Source organism: Xenopus tropicalis, chromosome 4, assembly GCF_000004195.4.
Source record: "Xenopus tropicalis strain Nigerian chromosome 4, UCB_Xtro_10.0, whole genome shotgun sequence".
Classification (NCBI taxonomy): Eukaryota; Metazoa; Chordata; class Amphibia; order Anura; family Pipidae; genus Xenopus; species Xenopus tropicalis.
This window is the reverse complement of record NC_030680.2, coordinates 69,076,873-69,089,523: the sequence shown is the minus strand read 5'-3', so window position 1 is coordinate 69,089,523 and position 12,651 is coordinate 69,076,873. Positions and strand designations below refer to the sequence as shown.

At 38.6% G+C, this 12,651-nt stretch overlaps 1 protein-coding gene across 2 annotated transcripts in view; it reads left to right on the top strand.

The window, feature by feature from the left end:
- gpatch1 (G-patch domain containing 1) overlaps positions 1–10,891 on the top strand; it is a 30,252-nt gene extending 19,361 nt beyond the window's left edge. Inside the window, exons 11-20 of one of the 2 annotated variants that reach the window (XM_012961260.3) lie at positions 1,493–1,777; positions 2,114–2,292; positions 2,912–3,039; positions 4,021–4,148; positions 4,378–4,508; positions 5,351–5,540; positions 7,240–7,359; positions 8,672–8,799; positions 9,802–9,947; positions 10,511–10,891. In XM_012961260.3, coding sequence (XP_012816714.2) covers positions 1,493–1,777; positions 2,114–2,292; positions 2,912–3,039; positions 4,021–4,148; positions 4,378–4,508; positions 5,351–5,540; positions 7,240–7,359; positions 8,672–8,799; positions 9,802–9,947; positions 10,511–10,538 — 1,463 coding nt within the window. In that variant the 3' untranslated portion in view covers positions 10,539–10,891. 2 annotated transcript variants of the gene reach the window in all.
- The last annotated feature ends 1,760 nt before the right edge of the window (positions 10,892–12,651 follow it).

Sequence of the window (12,651 nt, the reverse complement as noted above, 5' to 3'; positions counted from 1 at the left end):
GTTGGGGATCCCTGGTTTACAGGGATAGGGCATGATGGGCTGTGTTTGTTTTCTATAGTTTGTCTGTGCCATTAGCTGAACAGGATACAATGGAGGTAACTGTCTTCCTCAAAAGGGACACAATACTGGCTGGCCATCCAGTAAATTATAATATTTCTTTTGTCCAAAAAGGTAACACCATACTCATACTGATTTCCTGTAAGAAGGTGAGATTATGGCCATGCAGCCTGGCAAAAATGGATGCTTAAGGTGAACATACAGGTTCGGTTTTTAGTCTTCTTCCGCCGAACGTTCGGATATCGATCGTACGTTAAAATGCAAAGATCTAAAACTAAAATTTAGACTGAAGTTGTAGGATAAAGTCTGTACATGAAATAGTTGGCAGACACCAATCAAACGAAAGTGACTTTCTGGAAATGCATTGTAGGTCCCCCAAGGATATAGTCAGATACACAATACATGCGCAGATTTTATCATCCGACCAAAATTTTCTAACCTGTCCGATAGACTAAACAACCGATTGCCACTGTACGAAAATTATCAGGACAACTTGGAGCCCACACATAGTCCAAAAATTGGACGATTATATTGGTGCATGTGTGGCCACCTTTAAGCAAGCCAGAACACCTGTATAAAAACAAGGAAAGACTAAGAAAGGTAAAAATTAGATGGTTCTGTGTTTGTTGCTGCAGAGTATCTTCACACCAACAGCAGATTATGTGGCTAATTTATCAGCATTGGGTAAAGGTGCCCATACACGTGAAGATCCGCTTGCTTGGTGAGGTCGCCAAGCGAACAGATCTTCACCCGATATCCCCACCTACGGGTGGGCGATATCGGGGAACATGTAGGCTAATTCGATTGTTTGGCCCGATCGAATTATAATGGCGGCAATGGGGCAGTCGGTTCAGGGACTGCATCAACGAACCGATGCGGCCCCCAATCCGACTAAATCTTTTAACCTGCCTGATCAATATCTGGCCAATTTGACGCCAGATATCGGTTGGGCATGCCCCTCGTTCCTGCCCTTACACGGGCCGATAAGCTGCCGAATCGGTCCAAGGGACCGATATCGGCAGCTACACTCAGCCCGTGTATGGCTACCTTAAGTTTGCACTTGGGCAGTAATTTATGGCAACCCATCACATTTTTGCTTCCTTTGTCCTACCTGCAGCTGCCTGAAAAAAGCTAATCCCTGATTGGTTGCTTTTGGTTACTGTCTAGGTGCAGATTTGCCCAGTCTTGACAAATGAAACCCACATCTGTGCAGAATATCAAAAGCAGACCATCAGAAGGCAGGCCTTTGTTCCTTTCACATTTCCATTTTTTGGTAACAATAGTACAGTTGTTTGTAATGCATTGTATGTTATGATTAACATCCTGTTTTTTTTTGTTTCACGTGGTTGGAAAAACCAGACCCAAATATTATACTGGGTCCACTAGTCATACTACTTTATTGATTATAGATCTCTTTTGGTAAATTGCCTATTAGGTCCTTCTTCTGTACTGGAGTTGCTTTCTGACAAAGATAGGGAGAGGATCCAAGATGTGAAACATGCCGTCGAGCAGCATAGAATTAAAGCACAGAAGCTAGCAGAAGAAGCAGCAAAACAACGTTTTCAGTTGAAATCGGCAAAAGAAACACAACTCCAAGAGAGTCCTCAAAGAAAGGAATTGGTTCCAGCACATTCAGGAGACTTCCGCCCATTTGAAAAAAATCCAGAGAAACAAAAAAGATATGAAACTTATGTGAAAAACTTTCACAAAGGCGAGAAAGGTACTACGATTCCTCTGTGCTGTTCTGTAACTTTCTGTCATCAAAATTATTTATCAGTTGGAAGTAGCCACAAAACCTTACATATATTTGATTGAAAACAGGGGTTAATGAACTATGCTCGGGTACAATCTGCTGATAGGGCACACGTGCAAAGACAGCATGACTGAGGGTTAATTTGTCAAAACCATGGCGTGATTGCATAGAATTTGGTTAAATAATAAGACGGCAGCATATTTGAGAAAGTTAACCTGTTACCATGTTTTCTACTGCTATTTTTAATGATAACCAAGATGATGATGATCCTTGAGAGACTGTAAGCTGTTTTTGTATAAACAGATGCTTTAGAAAACTGTCTGGATAGAAACATGACCGAATGGGAACGTGAGCGGGAGCGTGAGGAGTTTATGAGATCAGCAATGCTCTACAAATCTTCAAGTTCAACCCTGTCCTCGCGATTCACTAGGGCTAAATATGATGATAATACTGATAAAGTTGAAGTTCCAAGAGATCAAGAGGTATTACTTGTTTTATTCTGTGTTAATATTAAAATGTACTTAGATGAGGTATTCATTTAAGTTTGTGAATTTTCCAGATGCTTTAGATAAGTTATACAATCTAGAAAATGTGTGCTGTATACATGGTGTATATATATATATATATATATATAAGATAAAAATTGAGTTTTCTGAATGCAAAGTAGCAGCAAACTGGAACTCTTAATAACCCCTAATCTCTATCGTCCATTAGCATTGATTTCTGGGTGCACTGTCATAATCGTTGAGGGATAATTTACAAATGCACCCACAACTGTTTCTGCACTTGCAAGTATTTGCAGGGAATGCCTATTTGCAGGGTATGCCAATTTGCCCACCTAGCTTGTCTTGATGAATAGTATGCAAGTGCTCGCATTGACTTTTGGGAACTGTGGAATTACCTCTAACCTGGAAGTGGCAGTAGGGTTCCATAAAACAGGTAGTGTCAGTAGCCACTGCTAATCATAGCACACTAATGGTGCATTGGCATGCTGGAAGTGACACCATCCCCACTCTGGAAATGTTATGGTGGTAGTGCACATAATGAAATAACAAACAAAGCTGTTACATTTTTCTGCAATTCCTCTCTTTTTTGCACCAGAGTGATGCTGGGGACAAATCAGCAGCTGTGAAAATGAAAATGTTTGGAAAACTTACAAGAGATACATTTGAGTGGCACCCTGACAAACTGCTGTGCAAGAGATTTAACATCCCAGATCCTTATCCTGGGTAAGCTCTTTACTTACACTGCTGTAATCTGTTTGTTCATATGATTCATGCAGGCCTGGACATGTTCAAATACATAAAAAAAGTGTACAGTCAAACCAGTTAATCTATCTCTTGAGCCAGACACACACTATCCACATAACAGACTTCTGTATGCAGTCTCAAATCCGCAGTTTTCCCGCTCTGTTTCCGATTTGTCATTGATGTCTGAGTGTATAAATCATTGTCATCTATTTCCTGTGGCTGAGAACAGGTGCAAATACCTGCATGCTACAAAGAATGCCCTTCCAGTTATGCCATTAAACACTGGCCAAACAGGATCCTGCTGCTAAAATAGTAATTTGCACTGTCTGGCCAGTAATGAGAGCAAAGAATTGCATGAAAAATTGTAAACATCAATACAGGAAATTATTAATTTACTGTTACTAGTTATTTTTATTTAAATGTAGCATTCTTTAAATTTCTAAATCAAATATTGTAGCAACAATAGGAGCACTAGCAGCAAAAGAGCAGAGAGAGGGAAATATTTTTTTAAAATTTCAATTATTTGATTAAAATGGAGTCTATAGGTGATAGCCTTCCTGTAATATGGAGCTTTCTGGATAATGGGTTTCCAGATCAGTGATCCTATGCCTGTACCTTTTTCTAGAAGGATATTTCATAGTTCTCTGTTCAGTTGTATAGTATTTTAAGGGCATAGGGTGAAAATAGAAATAGAGGGCTGGTGAATTCCTCTTTGTTAACTCTTGATAAAAGGCTAACAGAGGATAACTCTGATAAAAGGCTTTTGGGGCATGTACCCACAAGTATTTAATGTATTTTTGCGTAGCACAGCAATATGAATGCTACGCAAAGCATCTTGTGTTTTTTCAATTTTCATTAAAGGTGCACTTGTGTAGAGTTCTGTATTTGTGTGAGTGAAAACGATAAAAAAAAAAGTGGCAGCTTAACCACAAAATGCAAATGTATTATTTCATTTTCTAGGTCAACTATAGTTGGGCTACCGAAAGTGAAGAGAGATAAATTTTCTGTATTTAATTTCCTGACTGTTGCTGAAAACCCAAAGACACATGAGACAAATGAAATGTTAAAGCCATGTACTGCTGAAAATAGTAAGCAATCCCTTTATTTGCAGTTCCTACAATTCCAAATATGATAAAATAATGTAAGGATGCTTTAAGGTTGCAGCTGTGTTATAAAAGACGCGTTGTGTAAAAAAAATAAAATAAATAATATATGGCAGAGGATGTTTGTGCACTGTGCAATAGATATGATGTAGCCATACACCATGTCAGATTTGCTTGGAGTGTTTACATTAATGAGATAACTGTCTTATTTTAGAACCTAAGAAATTATCCAGGTGGGATGTGTCTGGAAGAAACCAAGAGGAAACAGCCAGTAATGTTAACAAACAAATTCCAGATCAGACAGCAAAAGACACAAACAAAGCAACATCAACACTTCCTCCCAAGGTGCAAATTCTTAACACTCTTACCACCTTATTACTTGTTTCACTGAAACCTTTCATTACAGCATTGTGTGTTTCATGTTAAAAGTTAACAGTATTTTTTACATTGGCTGATCTACAGTATCCAACTGTGTGGCCTGTGGGTAGAACAAATGGATACTGCACGACTGGCCATCTTTCTTCTGTTCCATTGATTGAGCCTGACAGCCGGAATGGTCGGAGCTGCAGGAAATAAAGAGGAGCAGCAGCTTTCTTTACCTTCTTTATCTGGTGATGCACTGATTGGCATGGTGCAACAGCAGATTATGTTTTTAATCCTGCCCGACTGGCTAATTTACTGATATCCTTGGTACACAGATATCATCTAGAATCATCCACTCAGCATATATGTATGGAAAATTTTACAAAAGTAATCTTATCAGTACATGTAGTTGCTGCTATTTAGCTCACCATGTTGTCAGTAGCCCTAGTTCCTACTTTAATGTAGTGTCCCTTGGGATTTATTATATACTCCATCAGCAATTGATATTGGACAGAACACAATTTTTCGGAAATTCACCTGTTTGACTTTTAATTCTGCATATAATGAGAATGGTATGGTATGTGAATTGTGCTGTTTCATTAGATGTTACTCAGTAACTTTAGCAGCCTTTGTTTTCCAACCTCTAATAAAAACAGTAAAGTATGGTAATTTCCCAATTTCAAATTACCAAGCTCTTACAGTGTTTTTTGATCTCATGTGGTCACGGCTTGAATCCAATCCTTTTGTAGCTAAGTATAAAAGTATTTATTGAATGCTTACGTCACCTCGAAGAAAGTAGAATAAAATTATGATTTTTTTTCCAGATTATTACTGAACAAACAGACCAGATAGAGGATGAAGAGAAAAGACCTTCAATAGATTTATTCAAAGCAATATTTGAAGATTCGTCTGATGAAAAATCCTCTTCTTCAGAAGAGGAGAGCGATGCAGAGGAGTCTTCTACACCTATTACAAACACTCAGAGGGCTGAACCAATGAACTCAAAAGCACCAGGTGAGTTTAGGGAGTCAGTCCTAAAAGTAATGCTCTTTTTTGGGTTAGAAAAAAACACCCCTCAAATCATCAGTGTTATCGGTTCTTATATCAAACTTTGCACCCCCTACACTACTTACAGATTACTTCTTATGGGGTTTTAAAACAATAATTTGCATTGCTTTGTTGCCGAGTTAAACAAGGGAACTCATGTGCCCTTTCCCCCTTATAATAGACTTCTTGTGGCTTCACTAATATTAAATATTGCCTGCTGGTGAACAGGAAAGGCAGGGAAAGGGCCTGACATCCCCAGTATAGGGGGGCTGGAGAACCTTATTGTATATAAAATTTAAAATGCCATATGGGAATATATTCTAATTTGCTTGCTGAACAAAAATGGAAAATTTGAATGAAATTTACCTTTCTGTAAATAGAATTTAGGTAGAGGAAAAGCAGATTTTTTTTTTTTTTTGAGTGATGCAACCTGAACAAATGAGTTTTTTGTAGGCAACACTAAAAAAAAAAAAGCATTGCATAATGTGCTGGCTATATAAATAAATTATAAACTTTCTGTGTATCAATATTAAATAAACCATGTTCACAGATGTCAACAAAGAGGGACTGTAAATTAGTGAAATAGCTGATGATTCACTGAGAATTTCTAAAAAGATAGCACAAAGAATGCTGGTTTTCCTGTGTATTTTGTTTTTAATAAGCAGTACAACTATCTAACCAAGATGGTTCTTTGAATTGATCCTGGGTTCCCTTAAAGGAACAGTAACACAAAATTTTCACTTTAAAGATATCAATTCTATATACTTTTATTAAGCTATGTAACCTTAAAAAAATATTGTAAGTGTTTTTTTAATAAATTACAATGTCACTGACTTACTGGGCCAAGTTCAAAAGGCATACGGGGATGGGGTTGACTTACGGTTTAATCCGGCAGTTGATTTAGTGCATTCTTCTGAGTCCTTTTTAAAGTGATTAATGGGCACTAGTGATCTGGCACAGAGAGGGAAAGGAGAGGGGTAGGAGACAGACCTTTTCTCCTCATTTGATGCATCTGCGTGCCTGTTACTAGGAGCGCTGCCAGAGCCTTCACGGGGAAAGGGAGGGGGTGGAGGGGGAGCGGAATGGAAGCAGGCTACGAGACTTGGGAGAGATGTGCTGCCTGAGCTCAGTAAGTCTTTGGTAAAGTCATTTTTTTTTTTTTTTTAAACCACGTATACTATTGCAATTTTTCTATTGTATATTTGCTAATAAAAGTATTTAGAAAGGATATATTGAATGTAACTGATTATGTATCAGAGGAAAATTGGCCACCGGGTGAAATCTGCTATTTGCTTTAGGAAAATGTGATGGTGCTGGCAAGCAGAGAGGATATATACATGACATATAATGCCATTTGGGTGGGGGAGACATGCCCAACTGATATACATTGTAGGCAAATGTAGACTTTACATATCCTTTAAATGTGGGAATAAGTGATTACATTATAAATTTCTTCATAGTTTTGTGGTCTTAAACATCGGACCTCAGCAAAGCAACAGTGTTTCTGGTCCTAAGATAATAATAATTTAATAATAATTTAATGCATTCTCCAGATTCCATCTGTTTCACACATGGCATCACCGTAAGGAAGATACTAGTGCTGTTGGTGGTGTGACATACCAGGTTCTAATTCATGCAGCGTAATAGAGTGCAAATTCTTTTTTAGAGCCTGAGCCTGAGATACAGCAGCCTGTACTATCAGCAGCACCAAAAGTAAAGGAGGTTCCTGAAGTGATTCATCCAGAAGAAGAATTTGGCCCGAAACTGCCTCCTGCATTGCCTTCTAGTAAGGTTATAAATTCCCTTTGGTGTAATCCGATAACTTAATATATCTCTGTAATTAGTTAAGGAATAGGCTGTATTACATTTACAAAGTGTGGTGATATTAATTATGTTTAACTATCTAACTTCTGCTGGTCTTGCTTTGGGCATTGGCTTTAACTGATGAACAACTTAAAGGAACTATTCAGTGTAAAAATGGGTAGACTGCGCAAAATAAAAAATATTTCTAATATGTAGTTAGGAAAAAATGTAATCTCTTAAGGCTGGAGTGATCACGTCTAATATAATGGCCAGAACTCTACTTTCTGCTTTCAGCTCTTTAACCTCTTAGTTAGTCAGTGACTTTAGGGGGGGACACATGGGAGCACGCAGGTCAGATTCAAATATAAACTAACTGAACAGTAGGGCTCTGGCACACGGGGAGATTAGTCGCCCGCGACAAATCTCCCTGTTCGCGGGCGACTAATCTCCCCAAATTGCCATCCCTCCGGCGAAAATGTAAATTGCCGGTGGGACGGCATACGTGGCAGCGCGATTTCAGTGAAATTGTGGAAGTTTCCTCTCAAGGCAACTTCCGCGATCACCGCCGCGTATGCCATCCCACCGGCGATTAACATTTTCGCCGGTGGGATGGCAATTTGGGGAGATAAGTCACCCGCGAACAGGGAGATTTGTCGTGGGCGACTAATCTCCCTGTGTGCCAGAGCCCTTAGAGAGCTGAAAGCAGGAAGTAGAGTTAGACATATGCCCACTTCAGCCTTTATAAATTATATTTTTGACTAACTAACTAGATTGAAAACATTTTTTATTTTCCGCAGTCTGTCTATTTAGCCCATTTTCATTTTTACACTGAACTATTCCTTTAAGCTCATGCTGTACTAGGTTTGACTTTCTGAGTGGCATGTTGCATTGTATCCAAGTAACTTTTCAGTGGAAGGAAAACTGCTTATTTTAAATTTCAAATCTCATTTAAAGGGATGGTTCACCTTTAGGTTAACTTTTAGGAATGTCCTATTCCTCGCAGCTTTGCAATTGGTCTTCATTATTTCTTACAGTTTTTGAGTTGTAGGGCTTCCTCATCTGCCTCTTTTTGGCTTCCAAATAGGTGTCACTTGTGCAATAACCCTAGCACAAAAATATTGTTCTGCATATGCATTTTACATCATTATTCACCCATTGTATAGGTGTTTGCTTCATGAATTATTTGAAAATGTGTGGCCATTGAAAACCCTCCCAAACAGAGCCATTGGTTTGCCATGGTAGGTATAATTGTATTTTCTAATGCTAGCTTGACACTGTACTCATAATGTTTTCAGGTGCTTCAGGGGGAAACAAGTTTACTTTGCACCCAATATCAGATGAATCTGTTAAAAAACAGAAGCATAATAAGAGAGATAAGGAGAAACACAAACTGAAAAAAGGACACAAGCATAAGAAAGAAAAGGTATTTTTGTTTCTAATAAAATGCATCTTTTTATTCAAACTTATGTTTAAATGCTTATTGAAGTAAGATGACATTTTTCTGTCAATCACACTATTCTGCTAGAAATACTCATGGCCTAAGGTGTTGTCACTGTGCTCTTTCTGTCTCTCTCTGCATTTTCTGAACCTAATAACATATGTAAACCTGCAGTTAATTTGCTAACACTGTTTATACATGCACCTGGGCAGTAATTTATGACAACCACTGAGGCATTAGAAATTGTTCAGCCAATTGTAAGTAAAAATGTGATAGGCTGCCATTGGCTAATGTCGGTGCAGATTTGCCCAGTGTTAGTATCTAGAATGGAAATTGTAACCATTGATAATTGTAATTAGCAACCATTCCACTCTAATCTACCAAGTTATTGAATGAAAGCAAAATTCAAATTGGTGGTCTAATACTCTGGAGCAAAATGTACTTCTTGTTTAAGATTGTCCCCCATATCTACTTGTGATTGTCTTAAACACTGTGATACTGTCTATACTAGCATGGATTCTTTTGCTTTATTCAGTAGACTATCATGTAAAGGTCCCCATACACTATAAGATTCGCTCGCTTGGCGATGTCGCCAAGCGAGCGGATCTTCACCCGATATCCCCACCTACTGGTGGGCGATATCGGGTAGCAAGTGGCTTTTAAAAAAAATAATCCGATCGTTTGGTCCTGGGGCCAAACGATCGGATTACATTTGCGGCCATGGGGCAGTCGGTTCGGGGAACGCATCAACGAGCCGATGCGGTCCCCGATCCGACTGGATTTTCTAACCTGGCCGATCGATATCTGGCCAATTTCAGGCAGGCTGCTCGTTTCTGCCCATACACGGGCCAATTAGCTACCGAATCGGTCCAAGGGACCGATATCGGCAGCTTCTATCGGCCCGTGTATGGGGGCCTTTACAGTCTACTATCACAGTAGACTATTCTGGAAAGTAACATGATTGTCTTTGTTTAATTTATTTTGCAGAAAAAGAAGCATAAGAAGCAAAAACATAAAAATAAACATAAGAGTAAAAAAGCAGAAGATAAAAGCTCTGAGTCAGAAGACAGCAACACAAGCCTTAGTGATACTGAGCATACTGTAGAATTGACGCCAAAGGAACTTTTAAAAAGGTTAGTAGCAAATGTTGTTGTTTAAATAGCGAAGTCATTGTTTTCTCCCATCATTCTAGAATATTCGTTTCCAGAAGTCAAGTAAAATGTCTTGCAGGACACTCTGTGCGATACATGTGCCTCTGGAGATTCACCTTATTTCTAATAGGAAGGCATTTTTGGGAGATTAGTTGCTAGCACTAGATGAGATCTAACTGTGGGCTTTTAATCTTTCTGTGGGCTGTGGCCTTAAAGCTGCATGAAAAAAAGCATCTTGATTTGTACAGCAGCAAGTATTGATAAATACAGCTGCGAAACTTAAGAAGCTAATCTTGATGAAGGTAGCTAAGGGTAATGGCACACATACAGTTTTTTAAGGTTTCCCCTGATTTTCCCACTCTGAAGGAGGGGAAGCAAACACTATATCTTAGTTTGGTGTAAGCAAAAGGTGACATCTTTACCCACAGATCCTATAAGTGCAGAAACACAGTATGGGTTGACTATACATCACAGCATTACACATTGCATACCTGCACATTGAAATGCAGATAATAAATGTAATATTTTTTTCTTTTTTGTTACAGGCTAAAAAATCTTCCAATTCCACGGTAGCTACCAGATGTGCCTTACCGCTGCTTTTGTAGTATATGTTTTTCAGTTTGAAGTCCAAGAGCTTTACCCTCAAGGCACAGATCATATACTGGCGACAGAACATATTACTGGCGACACTAGGCCATTAATGACAGCTGCATACAGGCCATGCTGCAGGGCAAAACTGTTTGCATTTTTCTTCTGCTTCGAATGTATTAACACAGCCAGTTTCTTTGTAAATAATACATTTTGTAATACAGTTGTTTGTAAAGTCTTCTGTTAATATATTTATGATAAACCTTTATACATTGTAAATATTACTTTTGTTGAATTTTCGAATGAAGAAATCATTTGAGAATGAAAAAATAAGTTACTTTCAGGCTCCTTGAGTACCTTGTTTTTAAACATGGCTCTAGATTACCTGAAATCACCCCCAATAAGTTGCATGTTAATTGCATTTGTGCTTGTTCTTCTCAGGCAATTTTTTTGAAAAATCAAGTTGTTGCAATTGTCCTTAGCACACACACATACTTATTCTCATATTCTCATATTACAAAACGCTGGCATTCACAAGTAATAGAGAGTACATAGGTCAGACTTCATATGATCTACAGAATCTTTTCATGTAGCAGCACAGGATTTTGTGGGATGTTACAATGTGTGATCCTCGTAGCTCTAAAGCACTTTGGATCAAATAAATTTGGATATGGTGAGTTTTGTTCCTGCATTTACATCCAACAGAACGGCTCATTTTTATTCACAAGCACAGTGAGCAACTTACACTTTTCCCCACAGTCAAATATGTGTAAAACCACTTTCTTTAAAGGTACTGTACTTGTGTCAAAATACGCTTCTTGCACTCTCGTATAGTTACACTTGGCATCACTCGGTACTTTTTACATTGGGTGCTGCAGCATGGCAACTACCTCTTGACCAGGTGGTATCTCCAGGGTTCTCTCAGCACCCTGCCTCAACAGGCACAGCACACTTGCAAATGAACCCCAGAAACGACACCAAGCAGACTTAGGAAATATGTGGAGCAACTGCACCTGGTTAGCAACAAAGCTCACACATTTTCATCCATTTTGGGGAATCAGGCACAACTGCAATAGGTCCAGCACAGTTGCGCTACAATTGCCCATTTGTGTCTGCAATTATGCTGGAATTCTGGGAAAACTACTGCAATGTGGGAAACATGACAATTGTTCTCAAAATTGAACCTTGCACACTGCTTCAAGGTCAGTAAATGATCCCTACTGTATTTCAATGAGAAGAAAACGTCTTTCAGAAGTTTTTTTTCTTGTAGGATATAACGGCAGCATGCAGCATTCCCTACATGGCAAGTCACTTGTGTAGTTTACACATTAGATTTTTCTATCAGTCCTATTATGTTTTTACCTATAGAACTACATTTGATTTGTAGCTTGTGTTGTGTCAATGTAACACCATCCTACAAAATCTCCTGTTTATTTTGGCTCTTAGGTGTAGCACTCATATGTGTATTTTTGATCTTTTCCTCACCTCAAAAATTGTCAGGGCTTAATCTAATGTTTTTCAGCTCCATGTTAAGTGTGATGAGCTCCATGCTACAAATAATGAAAACTATGTGCCATTAAATGGGCTTTAGGGTTGGATATTAAAACTTTTTTTAATTAAACTCAAAGCTTGCAACTGAGATAACTTTAGTTCAGTATCACAGCTTTTACACAAGCCCAACCTATTATAAGAAAAAAAATTACACCTTCACCACCAGTGTGGCAATATTCCTGCCTGTAGTTAAAAGAAGTTAGAAGTGCAAGGTCGTCAACCCCCCCCCCCCCCCCCCACTGCAGTTAGCATGAGAGGTGCATGTGAAGAAGGTTTTATGTGCTCATAACTAGAAAACTGGAGCAGCCCAGAGCAGTTCTTGTTAACTGCTGCTGATTCTGGGTAGAACCTATTTAAATATTACATGCCTACTGCTCTTGTTACATTATCTGTGAAAGAATGTAAATATATACAGTATATGTACACACAAAAGGATTGTTTACAGATGCTTGCAGGCTTGATTGTAATGTTAGAACTGATATCCGCATTATCTGGTGTCCTAGATAGGCTCAGGATGACATGGCAGTGCCTTAAAGCTTTATAACGG